Source organism: Contarinia nasturtii, unplaced genomic scaffold (genome assembly GCF_009176525.2).
Source record: "Contarinia nasturtii isolate CC-2019 unplaced genomic scaffold, AAFC_CNas_1.1 Cnas_scaffold_2367, whole genome shotgun sequence".
Classification (NCBI taxonomy): domain Eukaryota; kingdom Metazoa; phylum Arthropoda; class Insecta; order Diptera; family Cecidomyiidae; genus Contarinia; species Contarinia nasturtii.
Genome location: NW_022199689.1, coordinates 816,524 through 831,705, shown reverse-complemented (window position 1 = coordinate 831,705; position 15,182 = coordinate 816,524). Strand labels below are relative to the sequence as shown.

General features: G+C 34.0%; 4 protein-coding genes across 10 annotated transcripts; 2 read left to right on the top strand and 2 right to left on the bottom strand.

The window, feature by feature from the left end:
- Positions 1-11: 11 nt before the first annotated feature.
- LOC116348296 lies at positions 12-3,072 on the bottom strand. The gene is made up of 8 exons (XM_031779264.1): positions 2,658-3,072; positions 2,239-2,369; positions 1,944-1,973; positions 1,711-1,867; positions 999-1,646; positions 906-932; positions 426-813; positions 12-361 (listed from the first exon to the last, which is right to left on the bottom strand). The coding sequence occupies exons 1-8, from the start codon at positions 2,710-2,712 to the stop codon at positions 187-189; spliced, it is 1,611 nt and encodes a 536-aa protein (XP_031635124.1). The 5' UTR covers positions 2,713-3,072; the 3' UTR covers positions 12-186.
- A 326-nt stretch (positions 3,073-3,398) lies between these two features.
- Positions 3,399-6,122, top strand: LOC116348286 (signal recognition particle subunit SRP72). Its single transcript, XM_031779248.1, has 6 exons — positions 3,399-3,647; positions 3,708-4,084; positions 4,162-4,708; positions 4,800-4,906; positions 4,986-5,698; positions 5,891-6,122. Exons 1-6 carry the CDS (start codon positions 3,533-3,535, stop codon positions 6,024-6,026), a joined length of 1,995 nt encoding a protein of 664 aa, XP_031635108.1. The 5' UTR covers positions 3,399-3,532; the 3' UTR covers positions 6,027-6,122.
- An 11-nt stretch (positions 6,123-6,133) lies between these two features.
- Positions 6,134-7,065, bottom strand: LOC116348333 (acyl-CoA-binding domain-containing protein 7-like). 2 transcript variants are annotated; one of them, XM_031779315.1, is made up of 3 exons: positions 6,930-7,065; positions 6,504-6,723; positions 6,134-6,441 (listed from the first exon to the last, which is right to left on the bottom strand). In XM_031779315.1, the coding sequence occupies exons 2-3, from the start codon at positions 6,721-6,723 to the stop codon at positions 6,392-6,394; spliced, it is 270 nt and encodes an 89-aa protein (XP_031635175.1). In that variant the 5' UTR covers positions 6,930-7,065; the 3' UTR covers positions 6,134-6,391. The 2 variants fall into 2 exon arrangements, with proteins under 2 accessions (XP_031635175.1, XP_031635174.1); XM_031779314.1 differs by lacking the exon at positions 6,930-7,065 and adding an exon at positions 6,857-6,875.
- A 599-nt stretch (positions 7,066-7,664) lies between these two features.
- On the top strand, positions 7,665-15,109 carry LOC116348281 (anoctamin-1). Of its 6 annotated transcripts, none has more exons than XM_031779238.1 (16): positions 7,665-7,961; positions 9,446-9,788; positions 9,901-9,999; positions 10,295-10,637; positions 10,719-10,790; positions 11,313-11,473; positions 11,561-11,729; positions 11,788-11,855; positions 11,925-12,089; positions 12,179-12,342; positions 12,427-12,824; positions 12,899-13,102; positions 13,186-13,421; positions 13,486-13,990; positions 14,056-14,203; positions 14,284-15,109. In XM_031779238.1, exons 1-16 carry the CDS (start codon positions 7,958-7,960, stop codon positions 14,574-14,576), a joined length of 3,372 nt encoding a protein of 1,123 aa, XP_031635098.1. In that variant the 5' UTR covers positions 7,665-7,957; the 3' UTR covers positions 14,577-15,109. The 6 variants fall into 6 exon arrangements, with proteins under 6 accessions (XP_031635098.1, XP_031635097.1, XP_031635096.1 ...); XM_031779237.1 differs by having other exon boundaries at positions 7,666-7,961; positions 10,298-10,637; positions 14,272-15,109; XM_031779236.1 differs by having other exon boundaries at positions 7,667-7,961; positions 14,272-15,109.
- The last annotated feature ends 73 nt before the right edge of the window (positions 15,110-15,182 follow it).

The window sequence follows — 15,182 nt, the reverse complement described above, 5'->3', positions numbered from 1 at the left end:
GAATCATTTTTACTTAAATCGCTTTTGTTCTCTGTTCTCATACTTTTCGTTAATATATTGCATTAGTATACTATATATTGTATTATATATAAATCTATAGTGAACAACTTCATATAGTACATGAAATTGATAACAAATCTAATTATGAGATATTCGAAATCAATTTGGCGCCGTAATAAAGGGTAGTTATGTCATGACACCGTATCGAAGCGAAGAGTCATCTTCATTTTGGCCATCGTTGAAGTGACGTTGTGGCAATACCTCTCGTATACTATCATATAAACGACGTATAAACGATTTGTATTCCAAATCGACTGATGATGTTTCACCAAAATTAAAATCAGCTACCTCGACCGAATACCTAAAGATCAAAACATGTACGATTATTATGTTATCATAATTAAAAGAAATATTTTCACACATACCGATTTCTGCGTGCTACATAATTTGCTACACCGAATATAATTGCAACGATAGCAATGAGAATGAAAATAACTGGAACAACAATAACTGACAGTTGGGATTGCTTTTGCACTTCATATGTGTTGATTGTTATAACTTTTGTATGATTTGTTATCTGATTTTTTACTTGTAATAAAATCGTAAATGATGTTTCGTCTATAAAAAAGAAACGTCGAATTTGAAACCAAGGTGTATTGCTTGTTATCCAGCTACCTTCATCATTGCCACACGTATCATTTGCGGATATATTGTATGGACCACATCTCAATTCATAACAATATTGATACGGTGGCGAACCACTCCATGATATGTTTAAATTCAATCCATCTTCACGCTTAATCCATAAATTACCTAGGGGAGAATCACGAAAGAAAATAGTAGAATTAATTTGAAATAATCGACAAATAATCGAAAAAGAATCAATAACAATCACAATAAATTACCCGTTGCAGTGGGCACTGTTAACGGATCTGAAAGTAAAAGAAAACGTCTATGAGTATCGAATAAAGAAATATTCGCTTTTAATTAAAACTTACTGCGAACAGCAACATTTCGTGTGAAATAACCGTAAATTTTCTTAGGATCGGGTGCAACATTCGATTTATTAAAACAAACATAAGGTTGATCAATCATGTACGGCAAACGGGTTATTGGTGAAAAAGTGGTGGACATTGGGTCTTCTGTTGCATTCGCCAAATCTTTCGGATCAATTTCACCATTCTGTATTAACATGCTAGCTGTTTCATTGGCATATTGCTCACTTTGTATATTGCGACGCCTTCTATTTGTTTTTGGTGTTGTGGTTGTTGTTGACGTTGTTGTTGTTGTGGACGGTGTGGTCGTTGACGTAGTACTGGTTGTTGTTGTCGTAGTTGTAGTGGTAGTTGTTGTGGTTGTCGTTGGCTGAGGCTGTGGTCGAGGTTCAAATGATGCGACCAACAAAGCTTCAAGATTATGTGTTGAATTTTCTTTTTTGAAAATATTTGTTGAATTCCATTGATCCGTTTGTCCGACATACTCACAATCCACGAACCAATAAACTGTAAAATACGTCGCATTTGCTATACTCATAAAATCACCATCACGGATTCGGATTAATTGATTTAATTGCGTTGCACTTGATATGTAATCGGTTTGCCGTTCAGTACCATTTTGCGCTAGCACCAATTGACCATTCAATACGTCTGAAAAAAAGGCAAACAAAATTATTTCCATAAATGAAAAAAAAAACTGGATTCGTCCACTTACTGGTTATTTCTACATTGATGTCATTTTCCGCCAATTCAAAATCATAAAACACAATTGGACGTTTAGCAATTGCACGGACTGTATAATTTTTGGCACCGCCATTCTTTTTTGGAAACACATACTTCCATTCGGAATGTGGCGTTTCTGTCTCAAATATCTGTGAAAGAAAAGAAAAACGATTAAAATATTGAATCAGAGTGTATTTTCGAAAAAGAGATTTGCAGGATACATACTTGCTTGTCATAGCCATCTACTTGCCATTCCTATAAATGTAACAAAAAAGAAAATGATTTATTCAATAAAATTACACAATTCAAAATATGAGAACAAAGCAAGAATGATAAATCAAATAATAATTAGTTGTTGAATTTCACGTGATCATGAAACGTAAAAATTCATTTTGTATCTCGAATCGAATGCATATCACTTCAATCGAATATTCATGCTAATATTTACGAAGATTGTTTTTAATAAAAAAAATTATTTAAATTTAATTTCAACCGTATAATTTGTTCGCGTCAAAATTACCCATTTGAGTCTTTCATTATTCGGTACTGATCCATCACTATTAAATAAATCTGCACTGAATGTGACGTCAACACCTTCTATAGCTGGGGCTGACGACTTCAAAATTAAATTGTAATCGTGGCAATATACACCTGTATAAATAAAGGAAGGGCATTTCTTTATCAGTATATATGAACCACAACGAATAATCTGTAACAAACATATGCTTGAAATATTCAAATCATGAAAAATGGCAATTGGTGTCAGGCATGGTGCCACATTTTTATACAATCAAATAAATAATTTACATAAAACTGCGCGCAAAAAGATTACTTTCATAAATAATTGTAAAAGTAAATATTTTATGTTTATATATTGATTTGTGTTGAGCCAGAGAAAAACGCCTTCCATCATTACTACAACAACTGAATAGTACTCACCAATTGCTAAAAGTGTAAACTGTATCACGGTCCGTATCGCATTTGTCGCGACCATAGTTCGCTCTTGATATCCAAATTATCACTGAGTAATTCTCCGAATGGCTAATATTTTACGTATGCATTCACTCACTGAATCATCTCACAATCAGAAAACTAGCTATTTAGTACTCAAAAACATTGATTTTTTTGATAAACAAAACGCCAGCGTTCAATTGACGAAATTTTCTCTTATTGTTCTCCCTTTTTCTGCGTTCTTTCTTTTTGCAAGTGCGTTAACACTAATGTCTGTGTAAATTTTGTTTGTTTTATCTTTAAATATGTATAATTGTTCTCGTTTTTCGACTTTTTAATGGCGATTTAACATTAGCCCCGACAAATCCCGTACTACGTATTGTTATTGACTGTAAAATGATCGCTGAATGACAGTTCTTAATGTTCAATGAACAGAAAAAAAGCAAGATAGAAAATGCGGAACAGAGACAACTATACATTTGAGGTTGTCACATTTGGCCTTCAAGTTTTGTGTTATAAAGACGATTGCATTTCATATACAATTGGAAGAATTAATTTTCAATTTTTTTTACAAACAAAATGAAAATTGATTCAATTTTTTTTTTAAAGAAACTAAAATACTCTTTAATTTTATAAAATTTGTGTTATACACACCAATCTCTTATAAACACACATACACGATTCGCTTCAACTTCATCGCAATGTTTACATGTGTTGAGCTGTCAAATCGACTGCCAAGTTGTACAAAATTGTCATGATACACACACGACGGCAAATTATTGCAAACGAGAATTTTAATCCAATTTGAATAGAAAGTTAATAATTGCATTTAAATTGTGGTGTTATCTCTATAAATTAAAACGATGAGTAATAAAGCGGGAAGCAACAAGGAAGCGAACATTCGCGCTTATTATAGTGAAGTGAATAAATTTAGCCAGAATGAAGAGTATGATAAAGCTATCAAATCACTAAATAAAAGTAAGTCAAGTTCATTACATGCTTTTGACGCATAAATTAATTTACATATTTGCATTGCAGTTTTGAATGTAGCTCCTGACGATGCAACTGCGGCTCATTGCAAGGTTGTTTGTTTAATACATACATCAAAATTTCAAGAAGCCGTACAATTCATTGACCGCTTCCAATTGACTGATTTGGTATTTGAAAAAGCGTACTCCGAATACCGTTTGAATGTTCCCGAAAAAGCATTGAAAACCATCGATTCGGCCAATTTGCCCAGCCCTCTACCGCCGAATATCAAAGAGTTACGTGCTCAAGTTCTCTATCGTTTGGAACGATTTGAAGAATGTTTTGATGTCTATCGGGATATCATCAAAAATACTGACGATGACTACGATAATGAGCGTACAACGAATTTAAGTGCAGTCGTGGCTAATTTGGCAATTGAAGGAACAGTAAGTAATCATTTGTATTGGAATATTTTTTGAAAAAGTACGATTTTTTCATGTTAAAAATTTGATGTACGTTCCAGCCAAAGGAGGTGCCAAATCTAAGTGACGACACTTTTGAATTATGTTATAATGATGCCTGTGCATTATTGGGAAAACTTCAATACTCGGAAGCCGAGAAGAAATTGCGTGTCAGCGAGAAACTGTGCCGTGAATCAGTCGATGAAGATGACGATATCGAAGATGAAATGGCCATAATTAAAGTTCAATTGGCTTATTGTTTGCAAATGCAAGGCAAAATCAAAGAAGCCACAGCCATCTATAGTGATGTCTTGAAGCATAAATCAAGTGATGTTGCCCTCACAGCCGTTGCTAGCAACAATATGGTGGCCATTAATAAAGAGCAAAATGTCTTTGATTCAAAGAAAAAAATTCGCGCCGCACAAGCTGATGCTTGTGAACATAAGTTAACAACACGACAAAAGAAGACAATCGCTTTAAATAATTGCCTATTGACTTTGTATACAAATCAAGATGATCAAGTGCATCAACTGGTCGCCAAATTAATTCAAACCTATCCAGACGTTGAATTCAAAGGTCTATTGATTCGCGTCACACAATTGGCAAAAAGTAAAAAATACGGCATACTTACTTAAAAATTACTATTCCATTACTCTACAATTCCTGAGTTTTTCCTTTCTTTTCTTCTGACCAACCCTAGGTAAAAAATACAAAGATGCCATTGAATTGTTGGAAAAATATGGTAAGGCAAATCCAAACGATGAATTAGCCACCAAATTTGCTATCGTTCAATTGTTATTGACGAGCGTAAGTATTTTTATTTGAAAAAATCATATTATTTTTTCGTTGCAATGAATAAATTTCCATAATTTCGTCTCTTACTTAGGGTAATCGTAAAGGTGCCATTGAACAATTGGAATCGTTGCCAAACAAGCAAAAGTACCAACCAGGTGTTGTGTCGGCAATGGTTTCACTTCATCTTGGTATGGATAATAAAACGGCCGCATCAAATGTGCTCAAAGAGTGTGTTGATTGGTATAAGAAATCAAATAAGTCAACATCGTCATCTGGTGATTTGACTGACATGTGGCGGCAAGCGGCCAATTTCCATCTGCGTGGTGGTGAAGCCGAAACAGCTGCCAGCAGTTTGGAAGAATTGCTTAAATCAAATCCAACCGATGAAAAGGTGTTGGCACAATTGGTAATTGCCTATGCAAAATACGATGCAAAGAAGGCACAAGAGGCAAGTAAACGACTACCAGCTTTGGACTCTCTAACAAACAATGTTGAAATTGATGCACTCGAAGCAACCAATTGGATGATGAGCACCAAAGCAGCTAAGAAAACTGGTACGGCAACAAGTCGTGGTGATCAATCGCCCAGCACACCTGGTTCTGAACCGCAGAAAATTAAAAAACGTACACACCACAAGCGTAAACCGAAATTACCTAAAAACTATAATCCGGACGTTAAACCCGATCCAGAACGTTGGCTACCGAAATATGAACGCAGCAACTATCGCCGCACAAAACGTGACCGTCGTAATAAGGACGTTATCAAAGGTTCTCAAGGCATGAGCACCGGCGCTGCTGATCAATAGTAAGTTTATTGGTCGAACAATTTCATTAAAATTTATAATGGTTACATACACACGTTGCCATGACATTAATGTCGCAAACGGTATTTGTTCACAAAATTTAAGCGGTCATTGACCATGCCACAGTATTTTTGGTTTATTTATTATTCAAGTCAATCAATATGAAAATGTCGTCTTTTATTTCTCAATTTTAGTGACATGAGCAAAACTGCGAATTTGTCAAAGAACTCACCGGCAACACCAGCTGCACCTGAACCATCATCGGCACCGGGTCCACGTCAACATCAACGCAAAAACCAACAGAAAAAGAAGAGAAACAACCGTTTTTAGATAACGAAATCTACGACAAGCCCATTATTTTCAACAATTTGTTTACTTTTTTTGATAAATAAAGATAAACCAAGAAAAAATTATAATCAATTAAAACGGCGTTTATATTTTTTTTTTCTTGTGTAGCAAAAAAGTCGTGTATATCAAATTTTATTGGTGAAATAGATTACATGGAAAATTTGTTCATGTTCAACAGTCGTGTCGTTGTTGAAGTGCAGAGATAACCTTACACCGATATAAGAAAAAAAAATGCTGTATATAACAAAGTTTAAGAAATTATGGTTAAGCAAGAATAAAGAAAATAACTGTCCACTCGTTGTTGTTGGCACAGATGACCTCATGTGATTTCATTGCAGTGTGAATGTTTAGTTGAGACCAACCTTTTCGATCAATTCTTGAGCTTTGTTCACATAATCTTGAAAAAAAAAAATTTAATGTGAATTTTGAATTTTGAGAGAGTATGAAATGACAACCAACCTTGTTTGGCCTTTTCTGAGTCAGTGCCCTTTTTGTGGTTCCATGCATCCCATTTGGCCTTTCCTTTGAAGTCAAGCAAACCTGGGCGAGTGGTATTGACGTCACCGACTGTTGCCTGCTTGTACAATGCATATAATTCAAGAAGGTCACCGTCAGCGGGCGTTTCCTTCAAATTTTTCACATCTTCGGCAGCTTTAGTAAAATCTTCTTCTAAACCCATCTGTAGTGTGTTATATTAATAAATTATTTATTTAGTGTACATATATAAATCTTCTTATATAAGGTTATGTGAAACTTGTTTCTTTTTTTATGCAAAACTTATTGATGCAAAGCAAAGTATAAATTTTCTTTACATGCAATTGATTTTGAACACGATTCATAAAATGCGATGTTGTTTTCGAAATGTAAGAGAGGAAAATTACTCACTTTTTTAAAATTGTCACGAAACAAATTACGTGTTTTCTAAACGAATGTACTCTTGTAAATGATTTGCGCTGTTTGTTGACGAACCCCAGCAAGTGATTCAATAATCGTACGATTCATCGTTGACCGAATACGCACACAAACGACAATCAATTTGTGTATGATAATGCTAGACGACTAGAGATTGCTACACGCACACACTTTCAATTATATTCGTGTAATGTTGTTGTTGTTCTTGTTGGTGCTGCCGTTCTACGCTGATTACGGTTTTTACTAGCAAATGCGATGCAATGCGATGAACGACAGCACCGGCTTCACGTGGACATACGGTGTTTCGAATCGATTTTTTTACAATTTATTTGGAATGTGAATGCCTCGAAAATGTACTAAACATGGAATTTAAATATCGATTAAAACAATGAAATTGAATCCATTTTTGGGCATAGCTTTTTTGTTGAAGAATAAATACGATGAATAAAAATTTTTGTTGGAGAAAAGTTTAAATTTTTTTTAAAGTACTGCAAAAAACTGGTTCGACGCCACTGCTCAAACAATATAAATTACATACACATGAATCTATCGTAAATAACATATGTCGATTAAGCGTAGTCATTAGCTAATATACGTTGTGTTTGTGTCTGTAGTTGATACATAGTGATAAGGTTGCCGCAAAAACAGTAAACTGTCAGTCGTTATAGTGACACACATGACTTTTGTGTAAGTTTTCATCTCATTTTCTCTGTCGTATTCTCCGCGATTTGTTGCATTCTCCGCTCTCTCACTCTCTTGTTCAACCAGTGTTATTGCGGGAAAAAAATTGCTCTGGTTATTTTTAAAAACGCGAACAGTCAGCAATGGACTGTTGATTCTAGAGCATTGGATTTTATTTTCATTTATTTTATTCATTAAATTCACGCTGTGCGTTCATTAAAAAGGGTGTTAGTTTATTATGCTGCGTGATAAAAGTTCATATAATAGTAAATAGCTTTGGTGCAAAGTTCATTTGAAAATTAACCCGTTCATCAGGCACAATGGGTATGTTATCTATTTGGTAAATTGAAAAGGCAACACACAATTTCATAATGAGTTTTCGGATGAATTTCGTTTTGCGTTCCCGATTTAACGCAAAAAAATTTAATAGAAAAGGCAAATAGAGTGACCGTGAATGAAAAAAAGATATACTAAAAAAAACCGACGACTGTGTGATTAAGCAATATGCGTCTGTGATTAAGCAATATTCCAAGAATATTGAGAGATTTTTTTCATGGATTCACAGCACATCACAAAAGTCATTCGAGCTCAAAAGAAAACAAGAAACAAAAATTGGCATTCATTTATGCATATACGATATACGGCTGTAGGTAGATCAAATGTTGTTCGTTGCCTATTGACGAGAAGCATGCTAATACATATAACTCACACATATAAACAAATTGGATATGTGTTTTGGATCGAAACGTAACAAGCATCGCAACAAGTTAAAACAGAATACAGCTGTGAATACCATTCACATTCATTCATTCGTCTTTTGCTCTTGAATTAGTCAGATTGTTTATGTTTTCAAGAGATTCATATACATCTGTTTCAATACGATAGATCTGTTTCAATCTCTTGTTGAAAACCAGAGGAAATTATCTTATTTTTTTGAGTTGCGGTGGAACGATTAATTCGAACATATTGAAGTTTTTTTAAAATAAAATTTAATGAAATTGTAAGTAATGAAAAGTTAATAACTTGAAAGAAGTAGTTTACAAGGAAATGAAAAATTATAATTTAGGCATTATGTGTGTTTCATGTGTTTCTTGATAAGACCCTTGACAAAGAAAGAAGATTAAAATAACTTTGTGAGAAAATTAAAATGTGATATTTCAACACATAACAAATAATTCATTAATGTAAAAACCGGAATCAATGCCATATAATATGTTGTAGTTGACTCACTTGATTTTTTATTATTATTTACACACACATATATTGGTTGTCTCTGTTTAAGAGGTGTTCCTTTGTATTTTAACGCATTCGCTTGAACTTGTATGAACCGGCATATAATTATATCTGACCATCAGTAATAATATTTATTGTAACGTTGTGAAAATGTTATGTAGTGGTTTGGTGTGTGTTTTTGTCTCGTATGAGAATTTTCGTGTGAGACTATTAGGTCAACTATGCGTATCTATCATCGTTTGTACTGAAATCGAAAGTAGTTAGACAGAGGTAGTCTTCGACTTATGACCAATTAGGTTTGTTTCATATGAATTCCGTAAGCAATAACAATGCTTATATTTTATAAATTGTTTGTCATTATCAACATTCAAAATTGCTGAGATGTCCGTCATATCGAAAAATATTCAACTCATTGTTAATAATACTTTTTTTGGCACATAGGTGTGAGATATATTCTCTTATGTATAGTTTTTTCTGTGAATATTCGTTCATTTCTCAGAGAATATATTTATAGATTGTATGACATTTGTTTGTGCAACTTATTAATACTAAAATAAATGTCGATTTATCTCTAGTTGTTTCATCGGAGGAAATTCCTTTAAATCCAACAAATTCAGAGACCAAAACTAGACCGAATCAATCCATTGAATCAAGTTCGTGTTATGACACATCTGTCGATGATGCTGAGCGGCGCCTATTGAATGTTAATCAACGTCCGGCAGTCGATTGCACGCGATTACGAACCATACCCCAGCAAGAGTCAGCATTTCACAGTGGTCAAAATGGGAAAACTTTGTCACCGTTAGATATGTCACAGCAGGATAAAGTGCATTCTGGTAGTAATTTACGTGATATTAATGCGATGTCCGTCGCCAGTATTTACGATCGAGAACACAACGAAATTATGGACGCTGACAAGTGAGTATTATACATTGCTTTCAAATCTTATGAGATTTACACATCTACAAACCACTGATATTGGCGGAAAACCGATATTAAGCTGAATTTTATTGAAAATGACAACTTACAGTGATATATACAATGATGTATCGTTCAGTAAACCACATGCTCGAGCTAGTCGCGAGCGAGACAGTGTCTATGAGTTGAATATTGTACCCGAAACATCAGAGTGAGTGAGAAAATGTGTGTGCCCAGAAAACTAAAACCAATTTTGCAAACTCACCAGCATAATGCTTGAAGTAATAATTTGATTTGACAGGCTATAACCATGAACTTCAATAACATATGAGTCTCGTACAACACAGAGTCTATAGTGTCTAACAAAGGCGATAACAATTGATATTGCATGTCTATTGATATGATTGAATGTTGCAATAACAATGCAAATGTTCAACTAATTGCATTTCAAATTTTACATTTTCAAAATTCATCACGTAAATGTAATGTTTGTTTTTTAATTTCAGAAGCATGGGAACTAAGAAATATCATAATGCAGATTGTGAAAGTTGTTACAGTGAACCGCCCGAACCAACCACATCTGTTCCAAATTCTCAATATGATTCGTTGTTTTTTGCGGACGGCGAACGATCAATTGACTTTGTTATTGTTTGGCAACCCGTCGAAGATCGACTACAAGAAGAACTGAATTGCATAAAACGTGCCATTTTTGAAGATAATCTAGTAAATGAAGGTTTGGAATTAGAACGCGATGAAATTGAGCATCTTCATTTTACCAAAATTCACACACCGATCGAGGTTTTGCGTAGATATTCGGAAATTTTGAAACTGCGAATGCCCATGAAAGAGGTATGTTATGGCTGTTATTTTGTTTTCTCACTCTTTTAAATAGTACACGACTTCAAATTCAACGCCACACTTTATTTCCAGTCATTGTGTTCAGTTCAAGAACAAAATCGATTTTCGAAAATATCGAACGCTGCACTTTATATCTCAAATAAGGTTAGAATGAAAAAATCCAATCTGGTGATCTTCTGTTTGATTTGTTTGGTCTTGTTTTTATTTGTATTGGTATTGGTATTTTGAGTTTTTGTTTGTGTTTCTTTTTTTGTGTTGTGAAAGTGACAAAAATCCAGTAATTTGAATGAAGGGATGACAACTGTATTTGGACTTTTTTTTTGTATTTTTGCCGATATAAATAGTAAAATGAAAGTTGCATACAAAGAATTCCCATGATAATTGTATATTCAGACTGTATAAAAAACGACACGTACAGCATTCTATTTGCTTGAATTTATTTTTTGATTGTTGTTATGTCGTTTTCTATGATAATGCAAACATAACAAAATATCTTGCTTGCACTAAATAAATATAAACGGAAAGTCTCCATTCAGAAAAATAGTTTTGGTTTGGTCTCCTCAAATTTGTGCCCATTTGTATGCTGTCCCCTTTCTTCTCAAATATTCTAAAAACATTCCTTATATGTATTATTCTTTGTTTTTCTACCACAATCGATTTGCACAGATACCTGGTTTCCGAAGTGTTCAAAATACAACAACATCAGCCTATGATAGATTCAGCGGATGCTGCAATAAATTGTGGAATTTAATGTCTGTAGACGAACAACACTTTCCACCGAAATCAACACGATTTACAGCCGTATATAGCCGTGACAAAGAATATTTGTAAGTAATTCTATTCCATTTTGCGTTTGATTTACGATGAATTGCTATAGCAATTAATCAAATTTTATTTCCATACAACCATTTCAGATTCGATGTTCATCATAAATGTTTTTTCACGCCAGCTATTCGATCTCGTATTGTTCAATTTATTTTGGATCGCAAGCGCTTCACAATGCAAATTGATGACGACTATGCCTTTGGGATTGATCGTCTCATCAACGAAGGAGTTTATATAGCCTCATATCCATTACATGACGTATGTAAAAAAAACATCACCAATATTGAAAACATATTGAGTTTTTTTCTTCTAATAGGGTGAAATATCAGTGCCAGGAAGTGTTCGACATTTATTGTATAAAGAATGGGCTAGCGTTTCAAAATGGTATCGATTTTTCGATTATTTTTCGATTATTTTAAATTCGATTATTTTCTTCTGTGATTCTCCCCTTAGGTATCGCTACCAACCATTGGACTATGTAAAGGATTATTTTGGTGTTAAAATTGGACTATACTTTGCATGGCTGGGCTACTATACATATATGTTGCTGTTGGCATCAATAGTTGGAATTGGTTGCTTTTTATATGCCATTTTTACGTTACCGTACGACATACCGAGGTACATATATCTATTATCAAATGTTTAATTACAAAATCATTCGATTAACTTGTATAGTAATTTTGAATTGTTTACATTTAATGTTCTAGCCAAGAGATTTGTTATGGAAATATGAAAAATACCACAATGTGCCCACTTTGCGATAGATTATGTAATTATTGGTCACTAGAAAAATCCTGCTTGCACATTAAAGTAACTTATTTGTTTGATAACAAGGCAACGGTATTTTTTGCCGTATTTATGTCATTCTGGGGTAAGTACTCTAAGCAATATGCCATAAATCAATGGAACTTATTTGAAAATTAATGAAAATTTCATGTATGTATATTCATTTTAGCTACGTTGTTTTTGGAATTGTGGAAGCGATATTCAGCCGAAATTACACATCGCTGGGATTTAACTGGTTTTGACATACATGAAGAGCACCCTCGACCACAGTATCTCGCTCGACTGGCTCACGTAAAAAAAGTACGCATTGATTATATTACAAATACCAAAGAACCGGATCCACCATTTTGGCGAATGAAATTGCCAGCGGCTGTGTTTAGTTTTTCGATCGTTATTTTATTGGTTGCCTTAGCGCTAGCTGCTGTCGTTGCTGTTGTCATATATCGAATGTCTTTTTTGGCAGCACTAAGCGTTAGCACAGATAATTTTACCACATCAAATGCAATTTATATCACAACGATAACGGCAGCCTTGATCAATTTGTCATTGATTTTCGCTTTCAGTTGGGTAGGTTGAATCGGCTCAAGAATTACCAGTTCACAAAAAGTGTAACCTATTTGTTTTTTTTTTTATATAAATAGCTGTACATTTGGCTTGCTGAATGGTTAACTGAATATGAAATATTACGTACACAAACGGAATTCGATGATTCGTTAACGCTTAAAATCTATTTGTTCCAGTTCGTAAATTACTATGCAAGTATTTTTTATATAGCATTCTTTAAAGGAAAATTTATCGGTCGTCCAGGAGACTACAATCGATTCCTAGGTTATCGTCAAGAAGAGGTATTAGCTTATAATATTTATTTATTTTCATTTTATTTGTTCCTATCGTATAGATTTTTATATGAATTTCTTTGTTTTATTAGTGTGGTTTTGGTGGTTGCATAACGGAGCTGTGTATTCAATTAGCAATTATCATGATAGGTAAACAAGCGATGAATACTGTGCTCGAAATGATACAGCCTCGCATTTTCAAATACTATAATTCGCTGAGAGTGCGTTTGTCAAAGCGTAAAAAAAGTACGAGTGCCGAAAAAGACGCACAAAGATGGTTGCGTGATCTAAAATTGGTTGAATGGGGACCACAAAGTCTCTTTAATGAGTAACTTTAACAAAGAGTAGTTTAGTAAGAGTTTTTATTGAGTAACAAATAATATTTTTCCTAGGTACCTAGAGATGGTGTTGCAATATGGATTTGTGACAATTTTCGTAGCAGCTTTTCCTTTGGCCCCCTTCTTTGCTTTACTCAATAATATTTTGGAGATGCGTTTCGATGCTCAAAAGCTATTAAAATTCCATAGACGACCTGTTACACAACGTGTACGTGACATTGGTGTTTGGTATCGTATTTTGGACAGTATTGGCAAACTTAGTGTCATCACAAACGGTTTCATCATCGCATTCACATCAGAGTTTATTCCACGATTTATATACCAACTCTTCAAGTCAGAAGATAGAACGTTAACTGGTTACGTTAATTATTCGCTGTCTGTTTTCGACACAAGAAATTTTACGGCAAAGGAAGTACCATCGAACCCAACGAATCCAACAAATGGGGAGTGCAGGTATGCCGACTTCCGTTATGGTCCGGGAGAGAATCACGAATATGATGTTACATATGCATACTGGGTTATTTTGGCAGCCCGACTTGGTTTTGTAGTACTTTTTGAGGTAAACTGAATTAAAATTTATCAAATTGAAAAATATGTCAACTGAAAAACTATTTTTCTTTGCAGAATTTCGTTGCAGTTGTAATGATATGGGTTCGTTGGGCTATTCCAGACATGTCCGCGGAGTTAAGAGATAAAATAAGACGTGAAGCGTACATTACAAATGAAATTATTATCAAACAAGAAGCTGAACGAGCCCGAAAACTATCAAATGGTAAGAAACTCTATTTAAAAAAAAAATGTTTTGTTTTTTTCGCAAACCTTACGTGACATTTTTTTAAGTTGTCATTGCAGAGCGCATGGGTGACGATATTGAACCGGATGCAGGAATCTTAAAAGCAGAGAAACTAATGTCCAGTAATTTATGTGGCTCGCAATTAGACTTATTTATGCATGGTGAGGGCGATCCATTCGCTCCGGGGCATGCCGTAATAAAGCAAAACGAAAACAGTGCACATGACAATGAAATGAATAAAATGTTTTTAGAGTCGGAGAAAATTGCATACAAACGCAGTTCAAAGAATGATCCAACTGATTCAATTGATAACGAATCCGGCGAAGCAATGACAGAAACATCTGCATTGTAGATTATTAAATGACATTATGCTCGATACACGACTGACTATTAGACATCATTTTCACTTTATTGATGTTGCATTAAGTTTATTTCATTCGCCTTCAAATTAGTTAAAAAACTAAAACATTAACGCATATAATTTCAATTGATTTTTTCAGAACAAAACGTGGTTATAAAATGCCAAAACTATTATTTCATTCGCTTTTTGTCATTAATCAAATGCTTTCAGGGATTTTGACCAAAGCAGTAAATTTACATTATTATGCTAGATAACGAACAAATATGTAACGTTTTTAGGACATTTTAACGTTAAAAAATGTAACGCTTTAACCCATTTTTGTGGCAATTTTCGTGTCAAATGGAAGGTAGAATATAGGCATAATGTGAACCACTTTTTCGGCTTTTTCGTGTTGCGATACACAACAACATCTTCTGTGTGTTTCGATTGTTTCTCTTTTTGTTATTATATTCTAAGAAACTGTAGCGGCAATACAATGTAAACAAATGTAAATAACATAAACTCGTTGAGTTCATAATATCGTATTCATACGATTGATTTTAAGCAAATAAAATTTGAAAAACAAACCGGAAAAAAAAGAGGATGAAAATACAAATC

What these genes read in the sequence shown, in the direction of transcription:
- LOC116348296 (XM_031779264.1), bottom strand. Translation starts at nt 2,712, where the DNA reads ATGGTCGCGACAAATGCGATACGGACCGTGATACAGTTTACACTTTTA. An exon ending in ATAATGAAAGACTCAAATGG is followed by an intron (nt 1,974 to 2,238) that starts GTAATTTTGACG and finishes TTACATTTATAG; the next exon opens with GAATGGCAAGTAGATGGCTA. An exon ending in CATCAATGTAGAAATAACCA is followed by an intron (nt 1,647 to 1,710) that starts GTAAGTGGACGA and finishes CCTTTTTTTCAG; the next exon opens with ACGTATTGAATGGTCAATTG.
- LOC116348286 (XM_031779248.1), top strand. Translation starts at nt 3,533, where the DNA reads ATGAGTAATAAAGCGGGAAGCAACAAGGAAGCGAACATTCGCGCTTAT. An exon ending in TTCAATTGTTATTGACGAGC is followed by an intron (nt 4,907 to 4,985) that starts GTAAGTATTTTT and finishes TCTCTTACTTAG; the next exon opens with GGTAATCGTAAAGGTGCCAT. An exon ending in ACCGGCGCTGCTGATCAATA is followed by an intron (nt 5,699 to 5,890) that starts GTAAGTTTATTG and finishes TCTCAATTTTAG; the next exon opens with TGACATGAGCAAAACTGCGA.
- LOC116348333 (XM_031779315.1), bottom strand. Translation starts at nt 6,723, where the DNA reads ATGGGTTTAGAAGAAGATTTTACTAAAGCTGCCGAAGATGTGAAAAAT. An exon ending in CTCAGAAAAGGCCAAACAAG is followed by an intron (nt 6,442 to 6,503) that starts GTTGGTTGTCAT and finishes TTTTTTTTCAAG; the next exon opens with ATTATGTGAACAAAGCTCAA.
- LOC116348281 (XM_031779236.1), top strand. An exon ending in ATTGTACCCGAAACATCAGA is followed by an intron (nt 10,000 to 10,294) that starts GTGAGTGAGAAA and finishes TTTTAATTTCAG; the next exon opens with AAGCATGGGAACTAAGAAAT. An exon ending in CGTATTTATGTCATTCTGGG is followed by an intron (nt 12,343 to 12,426) that starts GTAAGTACTCTA and finishes TATTCATTTTAG; the next exon opens with CTACGTTGTTTTTGGAATTG.